The sequence below is a fragment of the Battus philenor genome, unplaced genomic scaffold (genome assembly GCF_028537555.1).
Source record: "Battus philenor isolate CCGP_79_NKW_IND1 unplaced genomic scaffold, ilBatPhil1.0.hap1 SCAF_19, whole genome shotgun sequence".
NCBI classification, from domain to species: Eukaryota; Metazoa; Arthropoda; class Insecta; order Lepidoptera; family Papilionidae; genus Battus; species Battus philenor.
In genome coordinates this window covers 2,226,995-2,246,566 of record NW_027181681.1, presented here as the reverse complement: position 1 = coordinate 2,246,566, position 19,572 = coordinate 2,226,995, and the positions used below count along the sequence as shown (strand labels likewise).

Genomic DNA, 19,572 nt, shown 5'->3' with positions numbered 1-19,572 from the left:
ATATACTTAGCAATTTGTTTTTTACTTTAATTCAGATGTTTTAAGTAATACATTTTTAGAAAAAAAAAATTTTTGCCGAGCCAACGGTAATACAATCACGTCCAAAATCACAATCAAATAATACAACCAACAGAATTAATTTAAATAAATATTGTTTACTCTTAAAATTAATTATATTGTCATATAGTTCCACAACGGAACAAGTGGATTTTAAATCCAGTTTTCAAATCAACTTATAGAGATTGTATCAGGCTTTAATTGCTTGACAATAAAGCATGTAAGGCACATCCTTGGACTTAAAGAGGCTCTAAGACGTCACTAAGGACTTATTAATCTAATCATATCAAAACGGCGTACTGGTACCTTATTTTTTGCCCATTTTGCGGCCTTTTTCAATTTTTATTTAATTTTAACTAAGAGTATGTTGCGTCAAAGCCTATTAAGAAGCTTCCCCCCCCCCCCTTAAACGTGGAAATATTACGTCACAAAAATTATACAACCACCAACTAATAAACAAATTAATCAAATGCAAGTAAAAGGGCGTCAAAAAAAACCTAACGTAAACACAAAAATCACAGATAAATCGTAAAAATGGCATCAGATTTGTGCAATTTAGTATGGAATGTTAAAATTTTAAATTTAAAAATAATATCATCGGATAATTATTGCATTAATTGCAATAGAATAATGTTTAGAAAACAATATCAACAATAACATTATACTTAATATCTATATCTTAGAACGATACGGCAGCAGCCTCCATTGGGATTGGACGACTTCATTTTTGTTCTCTATCTCACGTAGTTTTGTTTTATCTGAAAATGAAAAATTTACAAACATATACAGAGTGTTCCATAAATGTAGTAAACATAAAACAGAGTCCGCTATAAACGCTCCCTTGAAGGCATCGACCTCCTCCCAATTAGGTTATTACTTATTATTGAATTTGGAATTCTAGTCTTGTTTCATACTCGCCTTTATACTGTTTTTTTTAATCACTTGTTAACTTTGATTTTAAAACTACCACACTTATGGACTATGTACTCCTACCACAGGCAAACATATTTATTTTTGTGGAATGTTATACGAAACTTAATCGACGTCGTTAAAATAATAAATAATCCGCCGTCGGTAAAAATAATAAACCTTAAAAATTGTAGAACTATGGATGGAAGGCGAAGGAAGTGAGATATGGAAGGCAAGTTTGAAAGGGAATGAGAGATATTATAAAAGAAATTGTAGGAAATAAAGACATTGAGAATGGAGAAAGCAGTATGAAAATGAAAAAAAAAATATGTGTAAAAATGTTAATGTAAATAAAGGCTTTGTTCAATCATGACAGGGACAATAAAAATACCTACGATCGCAAGACTCATTTACTGTGCCGATTGACTTTTAATTTGGAATAATGTGATGATGATATGACTGCTGGTGAACAATGATGATTTACAGAATTCGTAATGTGAATGATTGCCCTAATCTTTTCATCTGGTTAACTGACCTTTGTTGAGTATGTAGTCTTTCATGTGTGTGACGAAGGCTCGCGCCGGTATCGCCATATTGATGTACGGGTAGTAGGCGCCCGTTTCAGTTTTCGCGTTGCTCACGGTGATGCCCAGCACCTCCGCGGTCCCACGCGACAGTCGGAATATTGGCCCACCGCTGCACGTATACACAAAATATTAATAAAAACATCCTTCGAAATTTGTATAAAAAATAGACTTATATTGATTTTATTTGCATTTAACTAGTAGGCTTGTAGTGACATGATACAGTTGCTGCAAAAATTTTGGATTTGTATTAAAAAAGCGACGTATATTTTCCGGAGCTCTCCCAAAAGAATTCTAGAGACTGAAACAGGTGAGAATCTTAATGGTAAAGTTGGTACTGACAGGTGGAGCAAAAGTATCGTCAGTTTTTGAACCGGCAGCCATTTTGTTATAACTTAAAAAAAGAGCTTAGTTGTTGAAGTCAAGTTGTCACTTCCTGAGTCACCTTTATAATTTAATCTTTACTTTCCAATTTTCATTACATTTATCACAGATTTAAGTTATTTTGGCTAGTCTTATACACTTATTTTTTTTACTATTTTTTCCTTATAATCGTCTCTGGTCTTTTTAATGGTTCCAACAGGATGGTGCGGCTGCAAACTCAGCCAGAGCTTTGACGAAATTTCCTAGTAAAGTCTTTCCCCAAAAATTAATCAATCCCTTCAGGGATATTCAATTTCTTGATTAACTTTAAATGGACTTCTTATGGGCCTACCTCAAAGAGAAAGTTTACTTTTACAAAACGATTCCTAAACTATTGTAAAATGAATGTTAAAAGAAAAATTAGTCGTGAAATCAGTTCAATTGAGCAAAGCTTACTACAGCCTGTGGAGCAGAACACAAGACTCCGTTTTTAAAAGTCCTTGCAACCCAAGTGAAGACAGAAAATCTTAATTTATATTCTACCGTTCAAACTTTATGTACAATATTATATTTTTATTTAAGTTTGAAATCATTAATCTGCCATCAGCCACCCTTTATAAAGTTTATAATAAATTATATTTCCTAAAAATCATCGAACTAATATACTAACAAATCTTCGCATATTAAGTCCTAGTAATATGTCTCTCGTCTTGTCAAATGTAAGAATGAAAGTAATTTATATTTAAAAAGGTAATATATTCTATTTTACCTGAATCCTGATTGCACGCAGCAAGAGGTCTGCAGCATGGATGGTGACACGTTGTTAAGGTGACCACGGGTGACCATCGGCCTCACGTCAGTCAGGTTGTTCTCGCTGAAGTACGGGAACCCGGCCGCCAGCACCGGCTCACCTGCCACCAGATTCAATACATTGTAACATATATACCAGGGGTGGCCAACCTGCAGCACTTTGAATTATTTGTGGCAATAAATATATCTCAATTCCCTATACATATATACTGTTTCACCGCATTGGAGAAACATTGTATCTTTGACTGTACCTACGTCAAATTTTGGTGTGAGCTATACCATTAACTTGAATATGTTACCTTTTAAGTAAGAAAAGGACCAATATTTAGCCACTTCCGCACATGCAGTGGTAGTCGTGCAATGAAATGCACCGCCCGCCAGTCCGCTGATAAATGCGCATGCGGCAAACAATGCGAATCACACAACTGCCACCACCAAACCACAAAACACAGAGTCTGGCACTAATACGGTGTAACATAGCTCCTGAAGATGCCCCGTGGAGGGGTGAAACACGTGTTGAGTGCATGTGCGGAAGTGGCTAAATATTGGTCCTTTTCTTACTTAGGATGGACTTCCGCGAAGTAACGCCTGATTCAATTAAAAATAAAAATTGTTACCTTTTTTCGGCTGCTCGAGTGTGAACGTGACAGCGGTAAGATGCTTCCAGTTCTGCGGGTTGCTATACACCAGCGCTATGTCGTAGGCGACGTCGTCGGAGGCTTTGTAGCGCACAATCGCCGTCTCTTTCACACCCTGACAGTAGACAGTCACCTTCTCCGTCTCATGCTGAAATACGTGGACACAAACACTTACTTTTAAATTCAAATAGTTTGGTAATGTTTTTGCTGTTGGCACAGCTTAATTGATCTTTATATAGTATTTATTGTACTATAAACGAACTACAGTACCCGGTGATAAATATTAAACATCGACCTTTAGAAAGAGACAATCGGCTAATTTCGGCTTCGTAGAGCACTATCTCTGTCCCGCACTACTTATGTGACGTTTTGTCAGTCGTTGTATTTCGTGCGACAGAGATAACGCTCTACGAAGCCGAAATTAGCCGATTGTCATTTTCCAAAGATCGATGTTCAATACTTATCATCAAACTGTATGTGTGTTACATCTACAGTATGATTATTTATACGTATAATAGTTTTGAGGAGGTAAATATATAGCTCATTTGGCGCCAATTAATGTACAATCCTGTTTAAAAATTTAGAAATAAATAAAGTAATGTTAATTCAGTAAGTAAAGGCGGATTTTCTAAATTCAGATTACGTTACTTTGTATTGTTTGCTCTTCTAATAGAACTTAAGAGTGATCGCTTTATATACGATTATTGGAAATAGGTGTTAAAGTGTTTTGCTGTCTAGTGAGCTATACATCACCCTTTATATTATCCAAACTGATAATTGTTGAGGTTCAATTCATATTTGCAAAGCTTTGGCGGAGGGTCAACATATACATATATCTAAACAGTAGTCATAACCTGACATACTAGCACATTAATTTATATTTAGATAATTATAATAAGTTTAATCACCTTTAGGGGTTAATTAATTAATCACGTAAAAAAGAGTGTTGGCGGCTGCAGTACGTACGTTCTTGACGACATGCGCGCACGTGACACTATGCCCGCCGCCCAGGTACACGCCCGCTCCCCACGCCGCCCCGCACCGCACTAACACCGTAGTTGAGTCGATGGTATCTACCAAAAAAAAACCTTTGCATTCAAAAATTAACTATCGTATAGAATCATATTACAGAAACGCAGGTAAGAAGAAAATTTGAAGGAGAAAAATTGTAGGGAAAACGAAAGAAAGAAGATAAAAATTTAGAGGTCAGGAAAACACGAAGTAAAGGAAATAAGGTAGGAGATGGAAAAAAGGATTAAGACTAGAAAGAAGAAAAGAGAGGAAGAAAGATAAAGTATACGGATGAGATTAGAACTATTTTTTCTTGTTCGGGCTATAAATAACGCAGGAAATGAATGGGAAGAACAACCCCAGTATCTCCAGATCCTCCTCCAAGTTGCAGAGTGGTATAAGCTGCCGTCCAAAGCCGTACACAACACAACTCTCTACACCTCTACACGTGTGAAGCTGACACTGGAGTACGAATGCCCAGTAAAATTTTGTTGCAAGTTCATGGACCCTACTGCTCCGTGAACTCATCTCTGAAGCTGTAATAGTCAACGGGATAGCAGCATTAACGTATTTAGAAACAATACAATACGAGTAGGTAGAACACATTGCGTTTTAGACCGATGTTTAGACGTTGTTATAGCATCTTCCGAGAAAAGTGTGAACTATAAAAGGAGGAAAAAAGGAGGGTAGGGAAAAAGTGAAGGGGAGAGTTTTCATTTTTTCGTCATCTATCAGCCGCCACTACACGATATAGGTTTAGTTTCTAAAGAGAAGACTTTGCTACGTTGAAATATCGATGCTTTGGAAATAAAGATATCAATATAAGGTGTGATAGAATAAAACATGACAATTCAATGATGTCTAATTTTTTTTTACAAAAGGTCAAACAACAGCAACTACTAGGCTTTGTAAAAGCTATTTGCTATTAAGCATGTTTTTGATTATTTTTTTAACTTCATACAGTGAATCTATTCCTATGCAAAAGATGTAAATATCATGTTTTTTTTTTTCAGATTTCTTTTAATTAAAATTTTTAAACATGTAAATATCATGATTTGCGTTAAACTTTCAAATTCAGAGGCTACTTACTAAAGGAATGAGCACGTTTTGTACAAGACCAGCCTTACTAGCTACGTAATTTTATAGTATTTTGATCCTAACTTTTTTTACAGTGTTCTTTTTTTACATAAAGTAATTTTTTTATTCTGCCACTTCTCATACTTTTATATATATGGTATATACTACATATATATTGATATTAATTTCTGTTTTCATCTTCTTTGTACAATATGTAGAAATGTATGCTTTAGTGCAAGTTTTACTTTTTAACCCTTAGTAGCCTGATTTACGAAAGTGATTTTTTTTAATATTACTGTATTTGCTTGAGGGTCTGGATGAAGGGAAAAATAGATTTTTTTTAATTTCGTTGGAAATACGTACAGCCAACCTATAAAAAAACTAATAGTAATGTCAACATTCGGTTTAAAAGATTGGTATCAAAATTGAAACTCTAGGTTACTAAGGGTTCAGTATTCCCATAATTCATACTTCTTTGTAAATGTTAATAATTGTAACCACCACTGGCTAACTTCAATAAAAAATTCAAAATTTTGTTTTGAAAAAAACAATCAAACAATTCGCTGGGCTGTCCGTTACTTTTGTTTACATACCTATACAAATAGACGTTTGGACCTATTTACAAAATATCATGATATCTCTAGAACTATAAGGGTTTAAGTCTTGAAATTTGGAAGTAATATTTCATTTGCATATTAAAGAGTCAAAAAAATAAAAAGATTTTACGAAATCCACCACAATGACCGTCTTGCGTTGTCATCATGCGTAAATGTACATACCCAATAGCGCCTTAAAGTGCTGCATGTGTTCGGTAGGGGGCAGTGAAGGCAGCAAGGGAGCCGCGGGCACGTGCAGCTTGGCGGTGAGCACAGCCCTGAGAGGAGCCACCAGCGATAGCCCCACCCACTCGCCGCGCCACCACGACACGCTGCACACCACTGCCCCCACCAGCTGCCGGCTGCGAGCATATCATTATAGTATAGCTACAACTTTTACTCCATCCTGGACTTCTTATTTACAACTATTACATACTGCCAAGAGACGAAAAACTATATAATCTCAAAAAATTTGGCTAAAATCAGTGAAAATATTTATAAGAACATAATTGTATTTATTCTTAGCTCGCTGAATAGGAGTAAAGTTTCTATTTATATCTTGTACATTGTTTTAATTTTTTTTTTGTACTTTACCTTGTTTATTTAGAAAAAAAAAGATAACTTTACCTAAATCCGCCATTTTTAGTTAGATAATTATGGAAAAAAAATTGATAAAGCGTAATGAAACTCCAAATATTTAAAAATCCTCTAAAAATATAACTGCGATTTTATTAACATTGTATCAATATATCAATTTTAACTTTCTGAGTTATATATATTATAATAACGTATATAAATATATAAACATATTTTGATTTATACAAGGTAATTGATTATAGGTGCAATAGCTTTTAATATGGGTGATGTATAAGCGCAGTTGTCGACACACTCCATCACACAGAAATAATTGGATTCAGAAATAATGTATTGATGATATAACAATAAAAAATAATTCGGATTATTGTTTACTATTTGTCCCCGCAGAGTTTGTACTGCCAGAAGTTATTGACCTGTTGAATTCCCATAGAAAAAAAAATAGACATATTAAAAAGTGATCGCTTTATACAGAATGATTAGATAGCGGTAAAAGCTTCCAAGCCTTTTGCAGATAAGTAAGAAAAGGACCAATAGTGCGAAACACAGAGTGCACTAATCGGTGTAACATAACTCCTGAAGATGCCCCGTGGAGGGGTGAAACACGTGTAGAGTAATTTGGCAGTGGCGGTTGTATGATTCGCATTGTTTGCCGTATACGCATTTATCAGCGGGCTGGCGGGCGGTACACTTTATTGCACGACTACCACTGCATGTGCGGAAGTGGCTAAATATTGGTCCTTTTCTTACTTAAGATGGACTTCCGCGAGGTAACGCCTGATTCCATTAAATATTTTGCAGATAAGTTCTAGAGCATAGTCCTCTTTCTTTTTTCTTCTATTGTCACAGTAAAAGATGTTATTTTTACAATGAAAATCTGTGAGAAATACTAAAGAATATTTTAAAAGTAATTTCTAATGTATACTAAAATATACTAATAATTAGTATGCATTGAAACTTTTAAAGCGAACAGGAAACCTTGTTAAGTTTGTCGGAAGACGCGGAATGCAGGATGCTTCCGACTGGTCCTATTGGAAAGCAGTGGGAGTATATAGTAATAGCCCGCTTTACGCGAGGGATACGTTCCAAAAAAAATCGCGTTAACTGAAATTCGCGTATAACGAGGTTTATGATTAAACATAGTCAAAAATTATTACAAAAAAATACAAATCATTTTAATCAATCACTTTAATTCTAAGAACTCTTTTTACAACACATACTCTTATTTTTTACCGGAAAAATACATCTATTGTCTTTTGTGTAACGTTTTGTTTACGTTCTTGTAAAATACGTTCATAACACCCAACACTGTTTTTAATTGTTTGACAGATGGTCTAGATACCATAGAGAAGTTGATGACTACATTATATTTATACGCACTCTTTCGCGTAATTCGAGGCATTTGAGCGCGAAATTTGCAATTCGCGTTATAGTGAAACCGCGAATAACGGGGTCGCGTAAAGCGGGGTATTACTGTATTACAAAAAAGACGATGATGATGATATATACTTTTCACCAAAAGAGAAGACCGGCCCGCCTTCGGAGCCGAGCGCAGTGGCCGCGTCCGTAAGCAAAAGCGAAGGTCGCCTGCCGACCACGCCACACACGGAGCCCCGTGTCACAGCGTTGAGAAACACCTGAAAGAGATATTCACCTGTAGAATTCTTCTTCAATCTGTAGGTCTTGGAAGTAATAGTAACACAAAGTCCGAAGTACAAGTGTGTACAATACCCGGCGATAAATATTGCAAATCGACCTTAGGAAAGGGACAATCAGCCAATTTCGGCTTCGTAGAGCACTGTCTCTGTCCCACACTACCTATGTGACGTTTTGTCAGTCGTTGTATTTCGTGCGACAGAGATAACGCTCTACGAAGCCGAAATTAATTGTCTCTTTCTAGAGATCGATGTGCAATATTTATCGCCGAGTACTACATAATCAAGCTAAGTCCATTTAAAACAATGTTCAAGCAATAAAAATCGTCACCCAATCACAAGTCGATGAGTATTGTAGAGCGCTCTCTCTTTTGCTCTATGTAAAGAATTATATTTCTGTGGAATTCCCCCTTTTCGAAGTGCCGCTGATGATGATGTAATGTCGCTCCTGCACGTTTATATATATTACGGGTAGATCGTGAGAACGCAAGATACCAATTTGATTGAAACTAGCATCAAATTCAGCTCCTCTATAACCATCACCTTCTTAAGGTTGTTCGATGACGCTGCAAGCAACTTCAAACCGAAATTGGACCTCCGAGGGAAGATGTATGTCCAGCAGTACAGGTCTCACGACTAAATAAGAAAAGGACCAATATGTAGCCACTTCCGCACATGCAGTGGTAATCGTGCTACAAAGTGCACCGCCCCGCCAGCCCGCTCATAAATACGTATGCGGCAAACAATGCGAACTACACAACCGCCACCGCTAATTCACTTAACACGTGCTTCACCCCTCCACGGTGCATCCTCAGGAGCTATGTTACACCGATTAGTGCCAAACACCGAGTGGTTGGCTAAATATTGGTCCTTTTCTTACTTAGGATGGACTTCCGCAAGGTAACGCCTGATTCCATTAAATACTCACGTCTAAAATTATGATGATAGTCTGGTAAACAAAAAAAGTTAAAATACCCTGGCTGTTGGGGCCAACAGGTTCCTCAAATGGCGAACACGTGCCGGTAGCGAGGGTAGATCCCCCCCCCCCCCCCGGGTGGAGGAAGACATAGTTAAGGTCGCGGGAAGTCACTGGATACAGGCAGCGCAGGACCAGCCATCGAGGCGATCTTTAGAGAAAGCGTATGCCTTGCAGTGGGCGTCCAGCCGCTAAAATGAAGAAGTCAGGTCTGATGATGTTCTCGTTGGTAAGCTCACAGTCTGTCAGCGACTCTACGAGCTCGAATAGGAGATGAAGAGAACCTTAAACTAACGTAACATACGTAGCATAAAACCTTGGCACGTTTAAGTGGCAGTAGACACGCCACATAAAGTGAAGAACAGGTGGTCACTGAAGCCTTAAGGTCTCACACAGAACATCTTTTCACAAGATAGATAAACGACCTTCTCAGGGTGGTCGCAAGACGTACATCAGAGATCTCAGACGAGGCCTATCAATAATTATCAATAAGAATATTACCAACCCCGCTTAGCTTTTTTAGGCTACACGAGTTTGATATTATTGTTCAGATATTAATACTAGTGAAGGCACAAGACGAAGAAAACTGTACAGGGCAAAAAGAAATTTAAAACAAGTAATGGAATTTTTTATAGTTCCATCCTAAACTCAGGTATTTGAAAACTAAAATTTTAATTCAAATTTCATTGTATATGTATGTAATTATGAGTATTGAAATATATTAATGCCTTTTAAATAATAAGACATCAATGTTTTTCTTATGTGTATTTTTTGTTACTTCTATACAATTTTCTCAACAATTTTCACCATATCAAAAAATGTTCTTTATTAACGTGCGAAAAGTTAATCAATAAATAATTAAATGTACCTCACATCCGAAGGGTGTAGATTGCACCTCCACAACTGAGCCGCGTCCTGGAGGCGGATGTACCAAATCCAACAGCTCTGACAGAGGTCTCAACGGCTGCTGAACTATATAATAACAAAAAAACATTAGTAAGTTTTAGAATTTCGTAATTACATTACATTTAAAATTCTGCAAACACTATTAATTCTACAACCACTATAAATTCTACAACCACTGTAAAATTCTAAGACCACTGTGAAATTCTAATACCACTGTAAATTCTAATACCACTGTGAAATTCTAAGACCACTGTAAATTCTAATACCACAGTAAACTCTAATACCACTGTAAATTCTAAGACCACTGTGAAATTCTAAGACCACTGTAAATTCTAATATCACTGTAAATTCTAAGACCATTGTGAAATTCTAAGACCACTGTAAAATTCTACATTATTACATACATATGGGCAAGTAGCAGCCCAGGGTAGAAGACTGAGAATTGCGATCGTGGGTCACGGGTTCGATTCCCGGGATACGATCTTGTATAATTCACACTTTGTGCATTAATTATGTAATAAAGGATTGCAACTATTCAAAAACAAGTTTTTTATGGGGAGCAGCGTCCTCTGAGTACCATAATATCACACTGCGATCGCCAACCCGTCTGCCAAGCGTTGCGATTATGATATATCCCCCATAGATATATTTGGAAGAAGCATCTATGAGCTGAAACAACGACTGCGGCAACTTCAACAAACTGTTTCGAACAAAGATTTCAATTGAGTTTAGTCAGAAATGGTTCAGTAGGTACAAGCGTTTTATGACATAAAAGCTAAGGTCCTTTAATTTACATAGTATATTTAGTATCGTAATACATTGGTGTATTTAAAAATCATGTATGCCGGGTCCAACCAGTCTTATTTTATATCTATGGGAGGAGGCCCACGTTTACCAGTGGATCTCCTACGACTTAAATAAAGAAGATGATTTATAAAGATCCATATATCCTGGGATATTATATTAATATGATAAACTTACCTACAAAAATACCTGTATTAATTTTCGTATTTTGCCATTTACATATCGTCTGTTTTAACGGATTATTTTGTCTATGACAGTTCAAGCTAATACTTCCTTATTACAATTCAGATATTAGGAAAACACAAATTATTATAAAACATAAATTTTGCTTTGACAAGTAAAACCAACTGCCTTAACAAACGTCATGTCAAAAAACCAAAGAGGCCAGGCGCCCACATGTTTAGTTTAACTGTCACACTTTAATTTGGATATAAAATACTATTTATTAATATTTTTAATCAAACTTTTATTTCAATGTGTTTAAAGAATAAAGAAAAATTTTATTTTGCGTAATTTGTAGTATAGTATATAGTAGTATAGTAAATCTGGTAATTATTTTTTTGGGTGTAAGGAATATTTGTATTTTTTTTTATATCTGTTCTAGATTTGTTTTATAATTGACAGTCAATTGACATTTTTCTTGAATTTCATCGACATTGAAAAATGCCGTGCCAATGTGAAAAAACAACTTTTCGCAATTATTATAGATATTATGACACTCCCGAAGGTTGTGACGTTATGGATAAGGTAAGAAGCAATAATACTTTCTGTGGTAATATCGCTCGTATAAAGCGGCTGATAGACCTTCGAGTAAGTACGCATACTTGTGGCTCGACAAACTTCTCGCGTGTGTAACCTTAAGTAAGTAAGTTTGCCTCGCAAGTTCGTCACCGATATAACCTTATTTTTTAAAGTTTCTTACTCGCCTGGTTCTCAAGTCTGGCAAATCAGCGAGCCGGTAAATATTGTTTGAGGATCCGACAATGCTATACATATGACGGCTTTATGAATTTCAGATGAACGGATCCAGGGGAATTACCGTAGTTAGCTACACTTGGTCTATACCAGTGATTCCCCAAGTGGTCCAGATCGACCCCTAGGGGTCAATGACAACCTGCAAGGGGTCTACGCCAGCGAAAAAAAATTTGGGGGTAAATGAAATGAAGATGGGGGTCCACGATAGTGGATATCAACACATACACTGATAATACCTATTCACTTACATCATACTCTCTTATAATATCGAAACATTTACATTGTATATAAAAGTGCCTATGAAGTAAAAAAATTTTAATTTGTTACGTATATTTTACATGACAGATATAAAATTTTATTTTGAGTAGTTTTAATTTAAATTCACTTAATAAATATATAAATTAACATGTGTTCTTACTTTAAGTTTTTAACACTAAACTTCACTACAGTTAGAAATTTACAGGAAATCAATATCAGGTAAGTAGGGGGTCTACCCAACACGGAAAAACATGGCAAAGGGGTCTACGACACAAAAAAGTTTGGGGAACTCTGGTCTATACGATTGTTAGTCTTTGTATTCCTTTTTTAATTCTGCCAAGAAGAGAATTCTATATTTAGGTAATTTTCAGAAATTTCAGTGGGGCAGGGTTTGGGAGACTACGTCTCTTGTCCAGTATCCATTAGTGTCTTAAAATGATGTCTATATTAGTGATGACACGACATTGAAACATGGTATCTCACTTCATGCTTTCTTAGCGAACCGTCAATTAGGCATGGTGTTAATTATGCTTGGGATTTCTCAATGAGATCGAATGAGGATATTTGCAGATGAACGGAAGAAATTGAGACATCCAATCGAAAAGGCTAGTTGAAGTTGGAGTAAGCAGGCTATTTAACACACATAACTGATGGCTTTAAAGTTCTGGAGTCGAAACCATGGGTCGACAAGCGAAGAGTAGGAAGTACACTTATAAGTCAGATATATCGTGGACATTGTTAGATTCAGATCACTTCCTGACAGTCCTGTTGGAAGCCTATATCCAACAGTGGGCGTTCCTTCATGTCTTATGTCTGGGATCTTCACAAAGTCATCTATCTATCTTATAGGTGGATGTCCAACGCTGAGCTTGCTCAGAATTGACTTCCATTCTAGGGTCTATCATAAGGTCCCAGTGGCTTTATTCTACGAGCTGTCCAGCGCCCTTTCATTTCAACCAATGTTGTTGTTTACTTTCGTTCATCTACGAATCTCGTAAAGAAATCCCGAGCATAGCCCCAACCATGGCTCGTAAAGGCGACTGTGAACTTGCCAATAAGAATGAAAATCCAGAATGAAACGGTGTATGCTTATAAGACATAATATAAAATTCTCGTGTCACGGTTTCGAACTTGAACTCCCCCGAAACGGCTTGACCGATTTTTACCAAATTTTACATGCGTATTCAGTATGTTTGAGAATCGGCTACTATCTATTTTCCGTACCCCTAAGTGATAAGGGTGGTCCACCCCAAAATTTTATTTTTAATTTTTTAGACAATTTTTTTGGTTTTTATTTTATTATGATACAGCATACAAAAATACATACAAACCTAAATTTTCACCCTTCTACAATCAACCCTTATCTTACATTTGTTAATTAAAAACTTTAATTTTTTTTGCAAAACAACGTTTGCGGGATCAGCTAGTAACACATAAAAATTGATTCTAGAAGACTTTTTACTAGTAGAATATGTACTTGCAATTGCGTTCCATTAAGAAATAAAGGCTTTATTATATTATTTAAAAACAAATCTAGACGAGTCATTCGGGCGTGAATTCATGCCCGCGGGCCGCAACGATTCTTATGCTCAGGCGTGAATTAACGTCCACGGACGATAGAGGATTATAACAGTCATAAGGAACACTCGTTAAAAATTTCGAAGTGTTTAACATTTAAAGATTAAAATGAATCATTTTTTTTTCCAGACCATTGTGACCAGTCGTTATGGAGCCGTTGCTGGTATATTCATTTCAACCTTCGACGTTTTATTTTTTTCACACGCAGTCGGTTTGGTTCCTGTACTAAAGAGGTAGGTTATTTCGATTAGTCCACATCCAATTCATTACACTATACACCTACACGGTTATAGTTCTCCGCGTGTAGATGTCTTCGTCGTAACTGATGTACGATCCCCAGCGTAAAATTTTTAGTCCGTGGACCTCTGTTTCCACGGGCTCAATTTCGATGAAGCTGTACTAAGCCTAGACCTGCTAGTAGCACAACATCAGTTACATCAAATAGGCCAAAATAGGTCGATTAGTCAAGCCGAGTGTTCTAGAATTAACTAGAACAACTTATCTATTTATGATATTTATAACGTGATGTCATTTTTAATATGCCTATGACTGTAAATAGAGGGGTTATGTTTGAGATTTCCGCTATTATAACTCTTTCTCCTACCACCGTCTTGTTATTTCGTTAACTAGGCCATACCACTTGTTCACCTTACGTATTGTCTTTGTGTATATTTGCATTTCAATGAACGTAGAGTTCTATTAGTATCACACGTTTTTAATGGCCTCCGTTTTTGGGGTCGTCACGTTTCCTCTGTCATGTGTGGTGACGTTATATATTCGGGTAAATAATTTTAAGTTAAAAAATTATTTTTCATTCTCCTTCTATACACTTTATTTCATTCTTTTCTTCCCTCATCCTTGCTTTTAGTTCATAGTTTGAATCACAGGTAGGTAGCACAAATTTTCATTTTCTTTCTTTCAATATTTGCTACTTCTTAATTTACTTGTGTTAGTCTTGCCAGACCCCTGTACTACTCTTGAGTCTTGTTTTTATTTATTACATATTGCACTACCTTTCTGCAAAAGGGAGGTGATGTTATCTATTTCTATTTTGGCCCCTATCTCCAACTCGGGATCAAAGCGGAACCACCCAAACACAGAACAGCCGGCTAGTATTACATGTTTCAATGTTCTTGAAATCGTATTCCTAATTCCTCCAATTTAAAAAATGCTGCCGTGAGAGTGAAACATAATGTAAAGGATAAGAGAGACAAAAAAGAAAATGAAAATATTTTTGAGAAATATATTATTCTCTCAAAAATAAAACAGGGATACGAAAGGTCCAAAAAAGGTGGACCATTTTATGAAAAAAATGCCGACGTCATATCCTCAAGGACTTATTATTTATCATACGTGTCCATGATTAGTGTAATCAGCAGCTGCTTCCAGGATATAATAAGGCTTTTGCTGCTAAGCGGGATCGGCAAGACAAACCTCCTCCGAGACAAGGCCGCCAGGGACGCGCCTTGTGACGGCAAACCGGATCATTGTCATCCGAGTCGCGTGTATTGAGGATGAATCGACATGTACACGTACTATAGCAATAGCACCAGGAAGGTTTCGGGGGTAACGTGAAGATCGCAAACCCCGGGATAGGCCATCAAAAACAGCACAACGAGATGGATTCAAAAAATAATAAAAACAGTTCCTAAAGGAAATACTGCGGTCCCTCATAAATCGCAGAGTCACTACTTAGTTTTAGAGAGTAGATCCCCCCCCCCCCCTAAGGCAGGAAAAAAAAGAGCTTTGGCTGTGTTATTTTTCATTTTTTTTCTGTTTTCTGTGCTCTTGCTACTGACAGGCCAAGAAAAAAGCTATTAGTTTTTATTTTTTTTAATTTCTGTGCAATTTTCTATTTTCTTTTTCCCGCAATAACCTTCTGCAAAGTATTTTATTAGGTAAAACATGAATGAAATAGATGGTTCCAAGTCATGACGTGATCAAGGGATTTAAGTATTAATTTTTATATAGAAATTAGTGATTTAGTAATTTCTGCGTAATCATCACAGGTACGCTTCCCATATAGTGCCGCTAGCGATGATGGGAGCAACCTTCTCTCTGGTTGCCAACACATCACTACAGTCGCGGCAGAAAGACGATCACTGGAACTATTTCTTTGGTAAGAATTTTATTTGGAAAAGTAATAGGTTTTAAATGCAAATGATCTAAAAGAATGATTAAAAAGTGAGGTGAAGGTGTTTATTAGATGTAAATTATTTATTAATTTTTCCAAATCAATTTCATTCCCTTCAAAGTTATCCCTGTTGGATAAAACGCACTTTTACCATCGCTTTTTCCCCATCTGTTTTCGTATCAACCGCCCACCGATATACGCCCACTGCAAGGTATAGCTCATCCTCCTCTTCCTCCTCCCCCTTCATCCACATAGACACAAAAATCGCCACGATGATCGGCGCTGCCCGTGATCTTAACAATGTTGTAAGTACACCAAGTGCATAATAGGACAAAAAAGCGTTTTTAAAATTCGAATTATCTACATATTAAAATTTATTGTCTACTATCTGTCCCTGAGGACTTTGTACTGCTATAGGGCCTTACTCAAAGATTGTCACGATGACTGATCTCGCGCTACCCACATCAAGCGACTATTCCCTAACTTGACTATGCGTCGGTTCTTCTGGTGCCGCCTACCCGTGGCAACTACTCGCGTCTACCTGCTCGTGGTCAACTCATTGAGTTATTATTGAGGGTAATCTAATATAAGTTGTGTAGGTAGTCCTAAATGTAAAAACGAATTCTTAAGATATTGTTACGCTGATTAGTCGAACATAGAAGAATTCGAAACTGTAAGGTATAGGCCTTCTTCACCAATCTAGCGACCTCCAGCGACTTCAACTATTACGTCGGTTGACGGTGTAATTTTTAATACTGTTACGTACTGTGGATTCTGACTCGAAACACCACTAGTTCATACGGAGTCCTTCATTCATAAATCAGATGGTCACCCTACTTTAGCACAAAGTGTACTTTCGCTTAGTCAAAACTACGCTATCACATCGCTTAAAATCTCTGTCCAAATAACTTGCGAAATAGTAACTTTGTATCACTGATCTTAACTTGGAAAACAACACTGAACTGTCGTCATGAGGAGTACATTTATTTATACTACGGAAAAGATTCTAGTAAGTTCGCGACAGTACGTTTAGAATTTTCGAGAACCGTACACAAAAATTTATAAATAACTTCAAGGTCACGCGTGTTCTTGATCCTAGGGTTCAGTATTTATTGTTTAGAGCAGTTTTATGTGTTGTAGACCCCTTACCATGTTTTTCCGTGTTGGGTAGACCCCCTACTTACCTGATATTGATTTCCTGTAAATTTACGAACGAAACGAACAAACGTATTTGTCCCACATTCGTATTTATAGAGTGACGAATTGAACAAGTCAGTGCAAGGTAGCGAAGCTCTGAGACTGCGACTCTCAGGTTTTTACAAGTTCAAAATTTATTGCGACCACAAAGCGAATACCAACATCCTACAACTTACACAATTTTATAAACAACTATAATAATTTTTTTTACTTCATAGGTACTTTTATAATTAATGTAAATGTTTTGATATTATAAGATAGTATGATGTAATTAAATAGGTACTATCGGTGTATGTGTTGAGATCCACTATCGTGAACTCCCATTTTCATTTTATGGACCCATAAATTTTGTTTCGCTGACGTGAACCCCTTGAAGGTTGTCATAGACCTAGGGGTCGATATAGACCACTTTGGGAATCACTGGTTTAGAGGGTTCTGATGTTCATAACAGATGAAACTCCTGCTTTGTAACAAGACGTTAAAAACAATTCCAGGTGGTTTAGCATGCGGGCCCATTGCGGGTGCATACTTGAGAAATAAGCACGCCGTTCTGCTGGGAGGACTCGCTTTGGGGGTGATCGGAATGGTGAAGAAAGAGGGCGTGATGCGTGACTACCAGTTTGTTCCTCCAATAGTGCCGCACATGGGCACCATCAACGGTTGGCGTCGCAACTTCACTCTGGTCACAGATCCGCTCGACGGTACGTTTCTGGACCCGAGATAAAGAAGCCTGTAATTCATGTACCACGACAGTACAATGCAGTACCATATAATTCATTAGATGATATTAGATGTATTGTAATACATTATTATTAATACTATCACCAAAAATGTAAAAAGAGATTACATATAAAATTAAAATGTAAATGCAGTATTGTATCAAAAGTAGCGAAGCATGTAAGACGATGCACGGGATGTATGGTAAGAATGTGCAGTACGAAAGAAGGAATGGTAGAATTTGAGAAGTATATAAGAAGAGTATGACTAAAAAAATATTGAAATAATGGTCTCAGGTCCTTATAAATGATAGAGAATCGCCAGGGCCCCAATGATAGGCCATAAAAAATTCCCAAACGGATGGAAAGTTTCAATTTGAATTAGGTTCCCAGTTTAATGTAATTGTAACAAATAAAAACTCCTTATCGTCTTTATTCATTTTAAAATTACAATTACATTTAATGAAAATTATAAAACTATATATATTCATATGAGAATGATATATTCCAAATTTAAATATTTTTTTTTACTAATTGTAAAGGCCTTTATGGCTATACTATTAATAGTATATGTTATGATTGTAAATTTTGTAAACCGTATTGTCTTTTTATGTTACAGTACTAAAACACACGTGCGGGAAACCTAAAGAAGGCTGATTTGAAATAAAGTTTGAAATATTTGTTTTCTTTCAAAATAAATTTAATGTTTTTTTATTTTGATTTACAAGGCCCGCCGGCCTAATACTGGTGGCCCGCCGACAGCAAAAATAATACTTTCGTACATTCGAAAAATATTGGATTCTGTTCCAGAATAAAACCAAAAAAAATGGTAGAAAAGTAATTTGAATCTCGCGCGCAATTTCAATTTTAATAAGTTATTATTAATTCTTTATTGTCTTTAATTACCTATACTTCTGGCGGCCGGCCCGCCATCAGTTCATGATTTGCCTGAGTGGACCCTAGTCTTAATAAGTTTGTGCAACCATGATTTAGGGCATACCGATAATGTTAATACAAACTGTACAAAAAAAACTTGTAGTAAATCAAAAACCAGCGCTCATGTTAGACTTGCACAAGTTTTTCTTATCTGTCATAATCAAAACTATGATAATACCAAAGGTACCAGTAAATAAAATAAACATAATTCAAAGAGATTAGTTATCTGTGTAAAAAGCTATATATGGGTAAATGTATCGCATTGGCAGTCAATATATGGGACACCCTATCCAAAAATCAATGGTTTCAAAAATAATGATAATATAGTAAGACAAAGCGCTTTCGAAATTCAAATTGTTGCGTATTAAAATTTATTGTTTACTATCTGTCTATACGGATTTTGTGCTGCCAGAAGTTCTTTCTTCTTTCTTTTTAGCTGATGGATGCCCATTAAGGCGTCTGTCAAAAATGTCACCGAAGCTGCATCTAGGGACTTCCGGCAATGTTACCTGTATCGTCAGTTCACCTAGTGGTGATCGTCTTTCGAGGACCTTTCAGGATCAACGACTATCAACAAGCAATTCTTCGAGCTGCTTCGGTGATTTTGTTTCTCCTCATTTTTTATTTGATCTCGCTGCGAAACTCCGAAGCTTAGCCCTGTCCATTGCTCTCTGGGTGACTAAAGTTCTCTGCCAGAAGTTATGTCAGAAGAATTCCAGGTCTATCGTAGAAGTAAAGCAATGGAATGTTCCAGAGTGATCACTTATACAGGTGATTGAATATAAGTATAAAAGCTTC

At 36.5% G+C, this 19,572-nt stretch overlaps 2 protein-coding genes across 2 annotated transcripts in view; one reads left to right on the top strand and one right to left on the bottom strand.

Moving 5' to 3' along the window:
- Positions 1 to 715: 715 nt before the first annotated feature.
- LOC137921409 (peroxisomal leader peptide-processing protease) overlaps positions 716 to 19,572 on the bottom strand; it is a 32,504-nt gene continuing 13,647 nt past the window's right edge. The window contains exons 4-11 of the mRNA XM_068764163.1: positions 10,139 to 10,242; positions 8,149 to 8,276; positions 6,229 to 6,407; positions 4,328 to 4,434; positions 3,341 to 3,509; positions 2,683 to 2,824; positions 1,502 to 1,662; positions 716 to 815 (exon numbers count right to left, since the gene is read on the bottom strand). Coding sequence (XP_068620264.1) covers positions 730 to 815; positions 1,502 to 1,662; positions 2,683 to 2,824; positions 3,341 to 3,509; positions 4,328 to 4,434; positions 6,229 to 6,407; positions 8,149 to 8,276; positions 10,139 to 10,242 — 1,076 coding nt within the window. The 3' untranslated portion in view covers positions 716 to 729. The remainder of the gene's footprint in view (positions 816 to 1,501; positions 1,663 to 2,682; positions 2,825 to 3,340; positions 3,510 to 4,327; positions 4,435 to 6,228; positions 6,408 to 8,148; positions 8,277 to 10,138; positions 10,243 to 19,572) is intronic.
- On the top strand, positions 11,644 to 18,495 carry LOC137921367 (NADH dehydrogenase [ubiquinone] 1 alpha subcomplex subunit 11-like). Its single transcript, XM_068764097.1, has 5 exons — positions 11,644 to 11,727; positions 13,921 to 14,024; positions 15,801 to 15,910; positions 17,617 to 17,823; positions 18,458 to 18,495. Exons 1-5 carry the CDS (start codon positions 11,644 to 11,646, stop codon positions 18,493 to 18,495), a joined length of 543 nt encoding a protein of 180 aa, XP_068620198.1.